The 14601-nt window shown below is 29.8% G+C and overlaps 1 protein-coding gene across 2 annotated transcripts in view; it reads left to right on the top strand.

The window, feature by feature from the left end:
* LOC106458363 (histone-lysine N-methyltransferase SETD2-like) overlaps window positions 1-14601 on the top strand; it is a 124804-nt gene that overhangs the window by 44784 nt on the left and 65419 nt on the right. For both annotated transcript variants that reach the window (XM_013917870.2, XM_022384554.1), the window contains exons 7-8: window positions 3409-3506; window positions 5279-5441. In XM_013917870.2, the coding sequence (XP_013773324.2) occupies window positions 3409-3506; window positions 5279-5441 (261 nt within the window). The remainder of the gene's footprint in view (window positions 1-3408; window positions 3507-5278; window positions 5442-14601) is intronic.

Below are 14601 nucleotides of genomic sequence, written 5' to 3'. Positions count from 1 at the left end.
ACACACACACACACACACACACACACACACTCCATATGGATATATTTTTTTTGTTTTAACATTTTTTATTTTCCAATAACATCAGAATATTGTCTGTTAGCTAAATTGAAGCCAAATATTTTCATGAAATGTTATTTGAAGTACTTATGTTTAACATTTTGATTACCACATACCATGGTTTTACAGTTTTTGTGTACTATTTTTAGCAACTTTTTTATTTGTACTGGTTCTTTCTTCCTCGGGTTCTTTACTCATCATTGTTCGTTAATCCCTTCATGATCTGTGTTTGATACATAATGTCACTCAAAGCATAAAATTACATATCTCCATTCAGAGTTCAATTAAAAATATGTATAATTCTAATTCATTTTCATAGTGTATAAATTATAGTTTAAACATTATCTAATGGTTATCTAGATAATTTTATAAATAATTCTTTTTTAAATATCTGGCTTCCATTTTGTGTAGTATTTGTAGATGCCTGATCTGCATACTATGCGTTTTCTCCTTTTTATCTAATTGTCTTCTTGTCTGTTATTGGTAAACTATGAAGAATTACACATACCAAGCTTACAAAGGAAGTGAGCTATGATTTTATTGGTTGAACTAATACACACCTCCCATGAAGACTTGAAATGGTTAAATATCTCAGCTGTGGAAATAGGTATACCTTCTAGCTAAAAACCATTTCATAAGAGAGTAACTAAGATTCAAAATGATGTTAAATCATTCCTAATTGTATTGTTCTCCGCTTATAAGTTGTGAAGTAATCTAATAACACCATATTTGAAGGTTGTACTTAGAAATAGCTCCCAGTTAATTAACCATTGAAGTATGGAAGTGGTCCTCATGCATTTCATTGCTACATTCAAAATTTAAATAAACATCTTTATTAGCAATGTATGTCAATAAGCTTGACATCAAAATGTACTTTATAATTGTAATTTACATATTATCAAGTTCTAACTTGTTAACTTTCAAAAGGAATATTTGAAAACTTTCAATCTTTATGTTTGTGTCAAAACACATTTGTGCTCCAAATATGTGGTACCAGAGTTTTATTATTTGTGTAGTAGGCATTTGCAGTTTTGAACCAAATATAAACACAAACTATACATAATTATAAGCAAGAATTTTAACTTCCAACTTTCTAGATTTTCTGAGGTATAAAGCCTCTCCCATCTCTCTGAGTCTTTGCATTTTGAAATCTAATCAACTTTACATGGCTGATGGACATGTTTATAGTGAATAGAAAAAGTAACTATACTTTTCCTACGATAAAGCAATTTCTGGCAGAAATATTTGCTTTTTTTTGTTTGTATTCAGGTGATTTGAGTACTTAAGAAAGTGTTTAACCTATTTGTAGCTTACTTAGAAAGCCAGTTATATTATGGTATTTTCGGGACATGTGATGGATATATTTTTTATATTCTAAAATGCATATTTGAAAGTTATATGAATTTTTTGGACAACATACATAGTGAAGAAAAGTGAGACCTAGAAAGTTATGCCAGAGAGTGCAGTATTTGTGTGCAATGAGAAATAACTAGTGGGCTCCTGCCGTGATTTATTGCTTGTTAGGGATGGATAAACTACTCAAGTGGTACAAATTCAGGCAATAAAACTTTAAAATTCAAAGAAAACAAATTTGGAAAGGTTAAAAAAAAAGTCAAAACTGTGAAGGTAAGTCATTTGAAAATCTTGATAAAATTATGCATAAAAAAGGGAAAGAAAAAAGTATTATTCAAGTTTTTCAACTTTTCACTGTAAATTGATGATTTCACTACAGTTATTGTTAGGGTATATAAAATAACAGATAAAATACAAAGTTTTAAGTTTACCAAAAGAAAAACTGATATTTATTTAAGAGATTCTAAAGGTTATGCAAAAGAAATATGAAACTGTAAAATAAAAAAATATTTTTATTCTTAGCTTGAAAATTAGCTTTCACTCATACTGACTTATTAAAGGCTTTGTAAATTCACAAATCTAGTTAAAATACTTTATTAAAAATCTGGCTTTCTGTGTTCAAGTGACTTGTTAAGCTTATTAAATGTTTCCCAAATTTTGTTAAGATACACTTAGTAAATTCACAGTTCTAATAATTGAATAACTTTAACATTCTTGGTGTTGGTGCAATAGACTGAGCAGTATTTAAACAGTTAAGATGCTTGGGGATTATTTTCTGGTTTCTGGTGATGTTTTTCTTGATTTTGACACAAGATTTATGCTTTATTCCAACTGGAAGCTACAGAGATATTTTCCTGTATCAAGAATTCTGGTAATGATATTTTAGGTTAGTGGGTATTTAGGGTTTAGCAATGACATTTGATTATGAATCATTATTGATCATGTAGAATTTATGTAGTTTCAGCATATTACAATGTTACTTCAGTGAGTAAAAGACATATTGAAGAAAAAGCAAACATAAATATGTTTGTTGAACATCAAACAAGCTAACATTGACTGGATGTATAAAGTAACTTTTCTGTTCAATGATACCAAGTCCCCGTTTTACTTATTTTTAAAGTTTTTCATTGTATATGTTTATGCAAATTTTCATAAATTTTGTTTTGTTTAGATTACAAATATACAAAAATGTATATTATTTTATTGAAACAAACTTTATGGATGTACTTACAAGTTTTTAGGCACATAATAACAAACAAAAAAATAGAGTTAGATAAAAGGAAGTATGTTTTATTGCCTTTTGAAAAATTCACAACAAAATTTCAAAACTTTCAGAAGTTAAAAGTTCATACAATTACATATTATAATTATATGATTATTTCATAACACAGAAACAACAATTTTTTTTTAAAGTTAAATTATCTTTCAAATTGATTTATTAGCTTGTTTGCACAATGAAAAAAGACTGAGCCTGTCAGTTTGATAAATTAGGTCTTTAAAGGGTTTAGAGGTTTATATTCATATTCCATCCTTTTGTTAATGTTTATAAAACTAATTTTATACCTAACTGTTATTTCTCTTATCTAGCAGTTACTCTATGGTCCAATAGTTTTTAAACTTGTAAAAATGCTGGTAATTCTGATACAAGATTAGTTTCCCAGAACTTTTAACACAGTACATAGATGTATTTTTTTCATTTTAGTTTTGGTGACAAAAACTGTTTTACCTGGACAAGTTATAATTTACTGGAAAGTTAATGTTCCAAATGTTGTCTTATAGAGATTTGTAAAAGGTGATTTATTTTCAGCCTATATAATCTTCAGTGTTATTAACAAAAGAATTTAAACATTGTACAATATAATAAAATTTTAGAAATGAATTGGCTTATGTATAATATTGTGCTAAAAGGATTTAATGTCAGTTCCAGTTTATTTGTCATACACTACTATTCTTGGACTTGTGCTGTATTTTAGAAACATATTCTTTGTTTATCTCTAGTGGACAGTAAATGGTGAATTAAGAATAGGATTTTTTACCAGACGAGCAGTAAAAGCCAACGAAGAACTGACATTTGATTACCAATTTCAGAGATATGGGTGAGTTTATCAATAATAAGATTCAAATTTCAATTATTATTTTTGATTCATTAAAAATATTTTATTGACACACTTCTGAGGAAGATATTATGGTGGTGTACAGCTACCTCTTTGGTATTTTTCAAAGGTATTGTTTATATATATATATATACATGATATCACAGATGCAAGTATGATTTTTGTTTGATTTAAAAATTTACTTCTTTATTTAGATGGTTCAACTAACTGGTTGACATTAGCAGTTATTATAGAACATAGTAATTTGTGGAAATTTTAATAAAAAATGTGTTTTATTGATCTATCTGAAACTTGTTCATGCTCAATGTCATATTTAATCAACAAAAGTCATAGCTCTATTTATATAGGTAATCAGTAGTAAACCAACTACTTAGTATAAGTTCAAGTACAATCTCTCAAAAGATCTATTTTGCCAACATATATAATAATCATCTAAATTTGTATTTGATCTAGAAGAAATCAAATGTTTTACCTCAATACTGATCCTTATTTTATGCTACATTCTCTTTCAAGATGACATTTTATTATACAGACTACTGTTGCTGCATAGGAACAATGATAATACATTCTGTTAATCATTCAGTGTGTATCATTACTACTTTTGTGTAATGTTAAGTTTCAGGTTAGTTTTATACAGACAACCACACACTAATAACATTTACTGTATGAGATAAACCTCCAGATGAAAGAAAAAACATTATAACTTTCTACCTTGGAAATTGAAAGATATTCCAGTCATAAACAGTAAGTTACAATTTTGTTTAGTTAGATGGAAAAGTGAAAACACAATAAAATAAAATATGATGCACTATTAAAAGTTATTTTATATATGGAAATGTTCTTTTAATTATTGTTAGCAGAGGATCATTATAACACAAAATATTGGTGTTTTTATTGAATTTTGTTTTTGACGTCAAATTCAGAAAAGGATATTTGTATAGGATGTATGTTTGGTCTCAGTCTGAAATCTGATGAACTGAACTCTTGCATTTTTGAAGGTGGTGTTTCATTTTATATTGTTGTATAAACAACGCCTTATTAATTTATAAATTATTTGGTGTTACCATCGTAAATGGACAGATTTAACATAAACATACATAAAAAATTATTTTGAAGCAAAACTTTGCAATAGTTATTAGTACTATCACGTAAATCATGAGGAAATAAAGATAAAAAGGATATTCTAAAACTAATTCAACATTTTATTAAAATGAAGAGGTTCTCTTTATTTCTTACAAACTAGAACTTTATTTGAAAATCTCATTGAGTTTTGTTATTATTAGAACTACTGTTGTATAATCTGAATTACTTTAGCATGAGGAATACACAACCTCCAGTGATAATCTATCTCTGGAATAAGTGTGGATACATAATATTTTATCACATATTTGCAAAAAATATAAATACTAGGACAAAAAAGAAATTTCTTGATGTTACATCTCCAGGATACATGTTCCACGGAAAGATCATGAAAGGCTGTTATCCCATTAGTAGACTGTTTAGATTATCTTAACTTTCTGGGTCATAAATATATTAAGATAAAAAAATATAATCAAAAGATTGTTTTTATTTTTGAATGAAATGTAGTTTTCCAGTGTACAACAACTGTTGCGGTAATTCAGAGAGAATAATGAAAATTTCAATTTTTTGTAATTACTGGATAAACTAAATTTTTTTGTGTTAATTGTTATAATATTTAATTTTTGGTGTGTTGTTTAAGAACTTCTGAAAGTAATTTTCTACTACCCAACCAGGAAAGAAGCTCAGAAATGTTTCTGTGGGGCTGATCAGTGTCGAGGCTTTATAGGAGAAGATAAACAGATTTCTTTGAAGAATTATAATGGATCAAAAGTATCAACATCTAAGAGGCGTAAAACATCTGAAGACAAGAAACGAGAAAGTGTAGAAGACATTGCAGTAAGTCGTATATGGGTTTATTTACATATCTATGTTATGTCATAAACAATTTGCACATTGTTATTTTATCAGTAACAAGAAAGTGTAGAAGACATTGCAGTAAGTCGTATATGGGTTTATTTACATATCTATGTTATGTCATAAACAATTTGCACATTGTTATTTTATCAGTAACAGAAAGTGTAGAAGACATTGCAGTAAGTCGTATATGGGTTTATTTACATATCTATGTTATGTCATAAACAATTTGCACATTGTTATTTTATCAGTAACAAGAAATATTGTAAGAAATATACAATTTAAGGTAAGTTGCTCATGAAATCTAGAAAATGTGGCAGACAATTTGTATTCTATGTGATAAAACGAAGAGACTATCAATAGATATTGTTGCTTTTGGCAGATATTAGGGATAAAAGATATACATATACATTCACACATATAAACTTTATTTTAGTAAAATATTGTAATTTGGTAGAATGTTATTAACTCATCTGTTCTTCATTATATGTCAGTTTCAAAACTTGCATTCTTATAACTAAGACGTTACGTGATAGTTTTTGGAAATAACTATTAGCCTTGATCATTTTGCCCCAAATGTTACTCGTATTTTATTTTGTTTGAGGATGTGAATTTAATCAGTCCAAACTTCTTTGTCCTAAGCATTATTGTGTACTTAAACTGTTAAACAAAACTAGTTAAGTATATGTATAATGTTTATCTTCTGCATGAATCTGAGAATAATCCTCTCAAAGTTTCAGTTAAGTTCTCTGTCATGGGTACTAGCACTTCAACAACAACCACTGGCTAAGCAAAAGATCAGATCTTCCATTTAAAATGATAAGTTTTGTTGCTGAAATGAAAAGTATTTTATTATTTTTTTCTTCAGTAGGTGCCTATTACTCTTCAAGGTTTTATGGTTTATCAGTATTATTTATAGGAAACTGCATCTTTACAGACTACCTAGCAGTTCTCTCTTACTTTGATGAATCTCTGGTTTTAAGAAATAAACTTAATGTGATAATTTTTGGGGGACAAAGATAAATTTCTTGAACTGCTTAAAGTACTGATTTGTGTTCAAAAGGCTGTATTCACTCCATTACTAGGTTTTTTTTAATCAAAAAATGAGTGAGAATGCAGCATTCCTATCTTATGTTAGTTCACAAGTCTATGCACACAAGAAGTGAATGTGATGCTCCTGTCAGAAAGGAATGTTTTTGCTTACACTGAACAAATGAACAAAGCTTATGTATTAAAGACTTGCATATTATTAATATGTAGAAGCCCTCGTGTAATATTGTGCTAATAATTTAAAGTATTTTAAAAACAATTTTTTATTTATCATAACTTTGAGACTATTTCTGATTATGATAATCTTGTGACAGTTGAAATGCTAAGACTCAAGGCCTAGGCCTAATGTACTCAAGCGCCACTACTAAAAGGGCTGCCTACTTCTTATCTGTTGCTTGCTAAGATGGTTTTCTAATTATTTTAACTTTCCTTGATAATATATATGTGGACAAATAAGTTTTTGATAATTATGATACACAAGGCTATTATAAGATAATTGTCCTGTTTTGATTGCCATAACTTAAGCTGATCATCAATAAACTATAATATTTGGTAAATAAAGTACAGAGGCAATGGGAAAAGTGATTCCACTGCCAAATATAATGATCATGAGTGTGTGTTTATTATGAAATTTGCATACTGGGAATTGTATAAAACCAGCATTAAAAATAGATCATTCATTCTTCCTTTAGAATTGGCTAATAAAAGGTTGTCTCTAGATGTTAGAATTGCTCTTTCAAAGCAATGGTAATAACGCTGGTGCAGCATTAAGATTATATTGACAATGGAAAACGAAGACCATACTGAGTCTTATTAGAATAATAAAACAAGTTTAACAAACATGATTGGGTAGTAATACAACTCATAATGGTACCTATCATTGCACAGTAAAGTTGTGTTGGAAGTTAGACAAAAGACTTGTTATTAGAGAAGAATATTCTCAAGAGTAATTCTGCAATAACCAAGTTGCCAAGTGCATGATACTGCTACAATCAACATGTTGGAAGTTAGACAAAAGACTGTTGTTATTAGAGAAGAATATTCTCAAGAGTAATTCTGCAATAATCAAGTTGCCAAGTACTGCTACAATCAACAGTCTGGAAAGTCATGAGACTGTATTCCTATAGGTTACAGATGATCTTTGAACTGCTGACCAGGAGATGTACATGAGCAGCTAAACTTTCTACTCTCTGTCTTTGATTCCTGACTTGGTTAGGAATTGGCAACATCATTGTTATACTGTGAGATACCTGGTACCTTTATAGTCAAAGATATGTGCAACTGTTGGAAATTGAGTAGTATTGTTCAGCTACGTATCACATTATCTCATAAATGCAAGAAAAGGACATAAATGGATGTTAAACATTATTGACATGTTGCCTTTGAAAATTTGATGGTAAATACAATCTGGTTATATTTGATTTTAAACTGGAGCCATCTTTCTCATTGTCTCATTAGTTCTACAAATTATAGCTCTCAGATGATTAGTTTTTGAATTATGGGCATTATAATAACCCAATACATTTAAGTCTAAGTTAAGATGAAAGTTCTTAATTGCTTTCATTTTTAGATTAGTTTTTTGTAAGCTTTTAAGATGATAGTTCTTAATTGCTTTCATTTTTAAATTAATTTTTTGTAAGCTTTTTACAGCATAAAGATGCCTGATTTTTGTGCATTCTCCATCTTAAAAATATTTTGATTGAACATTTATAAATGTGTATGTGAGTGTAACGTCAGTGGTTATTTATTTTTTGCTTTGTTTTTTCCAAAACTGAAGTTTCCAAAACAAAATGCTGTGGCAGTAATGTTTTAAAGATGTTTTAGAATATATGAAGAATCAGATCTCAAGTTTCAAAACTGTATTTTAGACTTGAACTTTTTCTCTGAAACTTATTCTAAACTATTATTCTCTAAAACTTAAACTTTTTTTTTTTTACTACACACACACACACACACACACTTAAACTATCAAACAAACAACTTATTTTTTTTTTTTTTATCACACACACACACTTAAACTATCAAACAAACAACTAATTTGAAGTAAGGTATTACACATAGCTCAGCAAGCTTTGCTACAGAATGAAATAACCAACAAACTTAGAACATAAACATCTTTTTAGTGCTGTAAGAAATTGAAACAATTGGTTTGTTGGCTTAACTTTGAACACATTAAAAATGTGCTTTATTTTTTGAAGCACATCTCATTCAATTTTTTTATGTGGCTTACCTAAAACACAAAATAATACACCCAGTATATGTATTAATTTTCATTGAATGGACATTCAAGTACACACTAATTTTTAGGGACATAGTTAAAATAATGTGTGTGTTATAATCATACTTTTTGGTTTAGCTTTACATTTTCTATTTGTGTTAATGAATTTGAACTTTTCTAAACCTGTCTTTGTGGCCGACTTTGATGTTAAATCTTTATTTACCAACATTCCTCTCACTGAAGCCATTGATCTGGCTATCAGTGTGACATTAGAATAATGGTATTATGTGAGGCATTCCACTACTGGAATTTAATACTAAGGACTTGCACATTTCATCTTCAGTAATGCTTTTGATTCTAGCTCAATCCCTAGTCACTCTTGTTTATTCTTATGTTACCATGAAAAACAATAAGAACCTTATTAAGCTGGTAACAGCCAGAAAGCTTAGGCTTAATAAGTTTCATTCTTTTATCATTACCATTTTCTTCAAGCTGTGTTGTTGAAGCATATTTGTTATTCTTTATATCCTATGAAAAACAATAGGTGTCCTGTAAACCTTCATTTTAGACTAGATATGTGAAGGACATCCCTCATGAGTCAGGCTAAAGTTTTTTAGTACCAGCATGGGGATGACTTGAAAAGTGTCAATGAAGAAACATCCAAAGAGACATTTTTAGGGTTTAACTAGTCAAGAGAAATAAATCTGTGTATTTGCTTTTGAGTTTTAAAAACAAATGACAAAACTACAAATGATTGAATGCACTACCAGAAAAATACCAAACAGTACAAAACCTGGTAGTTAACACAGATAAGGGACTTAACCAATAGTTTAATCTTGATTAATGCTTTGCACTCTTATATTGTTTTGCTTTTTATGCTTACTCTTCAATTGAGAGATGAATGACTTAACCTTAGCATCAGTTGGATAAATGGCAATTTCCTTGTCTCACTCATATGAATGATGTTGAATTTTGCCAAAGTCACTATAGATGTAATTGTGAAATCTGATTCAGCAACTATGTTTACCAAAATGTTTCTAAAGGGGTTCCAAACACCTCTGTGAACAGTCTGAATTGACCCATAGTTCTTGTGCTGAGCTACTAAAGCAGTGACATGTTGACGAATTTCTTCCTCTGAAGGGAGGTCCAGCCTATAGGCATGCTTCTGTGCCAGGTAGGTTATTAGTTGATGAATTTCTTCCTCTGAAGGGAGGTCCAACCTATAGGCATACTTCTGTGCCAGGTAGGTTATTAGTTGAGCTGTAATCTAAACCAAAATAATCATGAATACCAATTGCATCAATGGCTTCAATTGGAGCATTTGCGATTATGGTTTCTATGCTGTTTCAGAGAAACAGGAGCAGCACTCACATCAAGGTCATTCTGAACTTTCTCAGAGTCACTCAAAATTGGAGATTTAATCACACCATCATTATCATCATCCTGATATTCATTAGCATCACTACAATCCTGAAATTCAATTTCATTCTCCTCAAAATCATTACTTTTTCCTACTCCTCTTGTTTGCAGTGCAATTGGTTGCTTACCCCCATGTTTACAATGTAACTTTGTAATAGGTAACAAACCATCACAAAAACATCCACAGTAATTGCATTGTATACACAAAGCTAATTTAGGATGCTTGCATTTACAAGTTACCTTCCCCATAACTAACTCTTCATATCAAGACTTTAGTGCTTTTATCTGGGTGATGGGGGGTCTGTCACCGGTCTAAATAGTGTGCCAAATGCATCCTTTTTGACCAATCAAAATGCTCACAAATTTTCATAACAGTACAACAAATGCTGCAATAGAGGTGACTTTTTTTATAAAATGAATAAACAAAGGTGAAATGGGCAGCAACTGCCTTCTTAAGAATGACATTTGAAGAGAAAATCTTGGAGGACTAATTTACAAAAGTAGCTCAGTAGAAAGGTCAATGTTTTGATCGCCTTCTGTTTTTCATCTTCAGAGTGACCAGCATAATATTTACTGAGAAATTGAAATTTATTTTTAAACTTCCATTTTTGAACACTTATAGTCAAGATAATAAGTCTGATTTTGATATTTGTAGATTTTATGAGAAGACCTACACAGGATTGTATGCTGATTTTTTTAAGTTTTGTTTCTGAATTCTTCAAGTGTACTATATTCAGAATATTAACATCCAGACTCTTTCATCTTGAGAGCAATGTATCTTTTTTTTTTTTTTAAAAAAAAAAGAAACTTTTCAACAGCAGACAATTGGTACAAAAATATAGATGTCCTCTGAACTTCTCAACTTAAATATTCAGAAGCCACTTTATAAACTTTTTGAACATGAGAACATTCTGTCACTGTTCCAGTGGTTGAAATATGTACTGTAACTTTAGTTCTTCCATACTTAACTTATGAGTCTCTGGTTTTAGAAAATAATGATTTAACTTTTTAACTAAACATTTCCCACACATTACATTTATATATGTTTTCAACGGTCACTTCAGGCTTCATAATCCTTCATTCAGCACAGTGAACATATATTGAGAAGTATGCAGTTTTAATGCATATTCATTTGTTTCTCTGCATTATTCAGTGGAATAACAGATTGACCTTCATTTATCTTTCTTGTTCAGATTTACAGTTTTGATGATAAGGAAAGAAAGTTAAAGAATCTTAAACAACTTGTTTCCTTCAATTTTTTACAAAGATTCAATTTATAAACTGCTGAGACTATTAGTTGTTCATAAATAAACATTTCATTTGAACTCAAAAGGCTGTATTGACTTCATCACTAGCTGGTTCTGACAAAGAAATAATGAATATGCACATTCATACCTTATGAAAACACAAGCACAAAGTTAATATTATACTTCTGTCAAAAACAAAGAACATTTACACTATGCTTTTGGCTTCAACTGAACAAAGCTTACAGACTAAGAATATGCTAAATGCTCCTGTTAGTTTTTGTTTTGCTTAGTATTTTTAACTGTGATTGCTTTAAGCTTCATAGGTGTATGATGACAAATGATGTTGGTCTACCAGTCTGGCAAACATGTTTGGAACAAAAAGTTATTTTTTCTTCCAGTATTGTTTGGTTATGAAACTTGTATTTTATTGTTCTTTCTATTTCATAATAGGCTAATAGCAACAAATAGTAAGAGCAGGTTAAGCAAAATATAAGCATACAAAATCCTAAGTTCTTGTGACATTGAAGGAATTTATGTAGTGTAGGTTATAATGGAATTCAAACTACCCGTGTTTGTCTTCTATATTGCTGCAACAAGTATGTTTGAGGTTAGGGTCTGCTGCCAAAGTTCTTTTACATCCATGCAGTAAATTATTTTTAGATCATTCTCAAAATTATGAAATGAAATTCTGTGGAAAACTAATATTCACCTAAAATAAAACTTTGCTTTTTTTTCAATAAAAAAAGATTGTTATTATTGTGTAAAACAGCTACATCATTAATATGGCTTTTGAATTGAATTTACTAACATGCACAAGAAATTATAATCATTTTCAAAAAATGTGTTATAGTGCCGTTTATTTCTAGTTTTAAGATGTAGTGACCTTTTATCTCTTATGATGTTGATATTTTTTGTAAAAATTTAACAAGTTCTTCTAGCATTTGTTGCAGAACTGAATATGATCATTGTTATATATTTTAAATGGAAAAATATTGTATTCTTTTAATTACATGTGTTGCTTAATTTCATACTTGTGAATTTTCTGAAGCTTTGGCCAGTTATTTCAGTTGTTTTTGTAGGTGCAGAAGTATCATTTGCTAGAAATTAAAACTAGGGCAGTACTTATGAAAATTAAATTATTTAGCTGGTGTCCATTGATTTAAACTTGGAATGATGAATTAAAATGTTTTTTTTCAATTCTTATTGTATTATGTCCTATAGTACTTTACATTTTAGAAGTAGTGTTAGAGCATAGGAATACAGCAACTGTCAACATTTGACATTGGATACTGCTAGTTATTTCAAATAATTTCCAGTCAATTTAGTGTTCTGTAGCAGATAGATAAAAAATAAAATATAATCACAAGTAAACAGTCTAAATTTTTGAACGTGTGAATTTCAGATCAGTTGATGCCATCATTGTTCTGATGGTAGAAGCAACATGAACATAACAGAACCACAGATCTCTGTCCTATATCATTTTATTAGCTTTTATTCTTTATAATTCTTAGACAATTTTAATGTTGTCTCAGTTTTATAAGCTTTCCACAGAACTGCTTCCTGTAAACATGCTTTCCTTAAATTTGTGTAAGTTATCTCATGCTTATTATCTTGACTAGTACAAGGAGGTGAAGCTGCACTCCAAGTTGCTGTAGTATAAACTTGTAAATTTGCCCAGTGGGTTAACAGTATATTTGCAGACTTACAACATGGTGAACAGAGTCCAGGTAGCTCACTGTGTTAAAAAAATAGTGTAAAATGCACACATCGAAACCCTGCAGAATTGAAATTGAAAAAAAAAAATTTTTTTCCCTGCAAACTGTTTACTTAAGCCACTTACTCTGCTAAAAATTCACTTTGCTCACAACTGTTATGCTTTTCCACCATATGTTCTTATTTCACCTTCTGGATAAGGAAGATGTTGAGTTACAGGTTTCTTGTGTTGTGATATTACTGTTTGCACTGGTACTGATGTTCAGTTTATCAGAAGATGTGACAGTGTTGTTCATGTTATTAAAATGAGTCACCATTATATAAATCTGTAAGATATCTGAGTCAGTTTAATTTGGTGGGAAAACCGTATTACACAAGTTTATCTTTGTACACTGAAGGTATGCCACATAAACACTTTTCTTCAGCCCCAGGATGCTCCAGTTTTATTGTATTTACTCATGCTAAGTGAGGTGAATTAATATACTTACTCAGCCCATTATCTTGTACATTGTGGGCAAACCATGTTAACTGAATCACTGTATCCTATTTACAGCAACTCAGTTTTATGTGTATGTGTGTGTTGGTGGTGAATTTGAACTACTTGAAATGTAATACTTAATTACCTAGCCTCACCTTTTTCAAAAGAAGCAAACTTTTAAATCTCACCATACTTAACTTACTGCAACTATGTAATGTGAATTAAAATTGCATTATATAGTGTTATATCTATTTTTTTGTTTCTTACAAATTTTTATAAAATCCTGTCTAAAAAATAATTTTCAATATTGTTTAGATTATGCATATTTGACTAGCTACTAAACAGTAAACTGTAGTTATCAAATCATTGTGGAAAATTGTATAGTTAGTTTGTCAGAAACTTGTAGTCACTTAGTTTAAGACCAGTGTTCCTTCCAAACGATATTGATACATGAACACAGGAGAGTCCATTTGGTGAGCAGCTTTCTCAGTTAGAAGAGATATTAGAATTATTTTGTATATTAACAGATATGTGATAAAAGTACAAGAGCAATCCACAAATTTAGAAATCATAGTCTTATGACAAGACTATCTAATAACACAGTTTTATATATATTTGCCTGTGACCATTGGTGGGTGGAAATTAGTGTTCCATTTATGTTTTAACTCTTGAGTTGGTAGAGGAAAATAGTAAGCCTTCAGAAACTTTTGTCTTATTTTTAAAAAAACATGATAGGTAAGAACCTGTCACAAGGACTTAACCTGAGGATTGTCTATTCCAAAGCAAATATTTTTAAAGACATAATGAACTCTCAACTTTGGGTTTTGCACATTAAGACTAGTATTGATTTATTTTTTAAAAGTAGTATTGGAAATTTTCTCTTTGCTGAGGTGATGTTTTTCAGATTCTGTAGCCTAGAACATAGAAATCATGTGAATTGAATTATTCTTGTTCTGTAATACCACATTTAAAAAAAGTAAATCGTGAATTGAACTGGTTCTCTGCCTTATCATTCTC

This window comes from Limulus polyphemus, unplaced genomic scaffold, assembly GCF_000517525.1.
Source record: "Limulus polyphemus unplaced genomic scaffold, Limulus_polyphemus-2.1.2 Scaffold451, whole genome shotgun sequence".
In the NCBI taxonomy this organism is placed as follows: domain Eukaryota; kingdom Metazoa; phylum Arthropoda; class Merostomata; order Xiphosura; family Limulidae; genus Limulus; species Limulus polyphemus.
The sequence above is the reverse complement of the archived record's forward strand: the minus strand, read 5'-3'. Positions and strand labels throughout refer to the sequence as shown.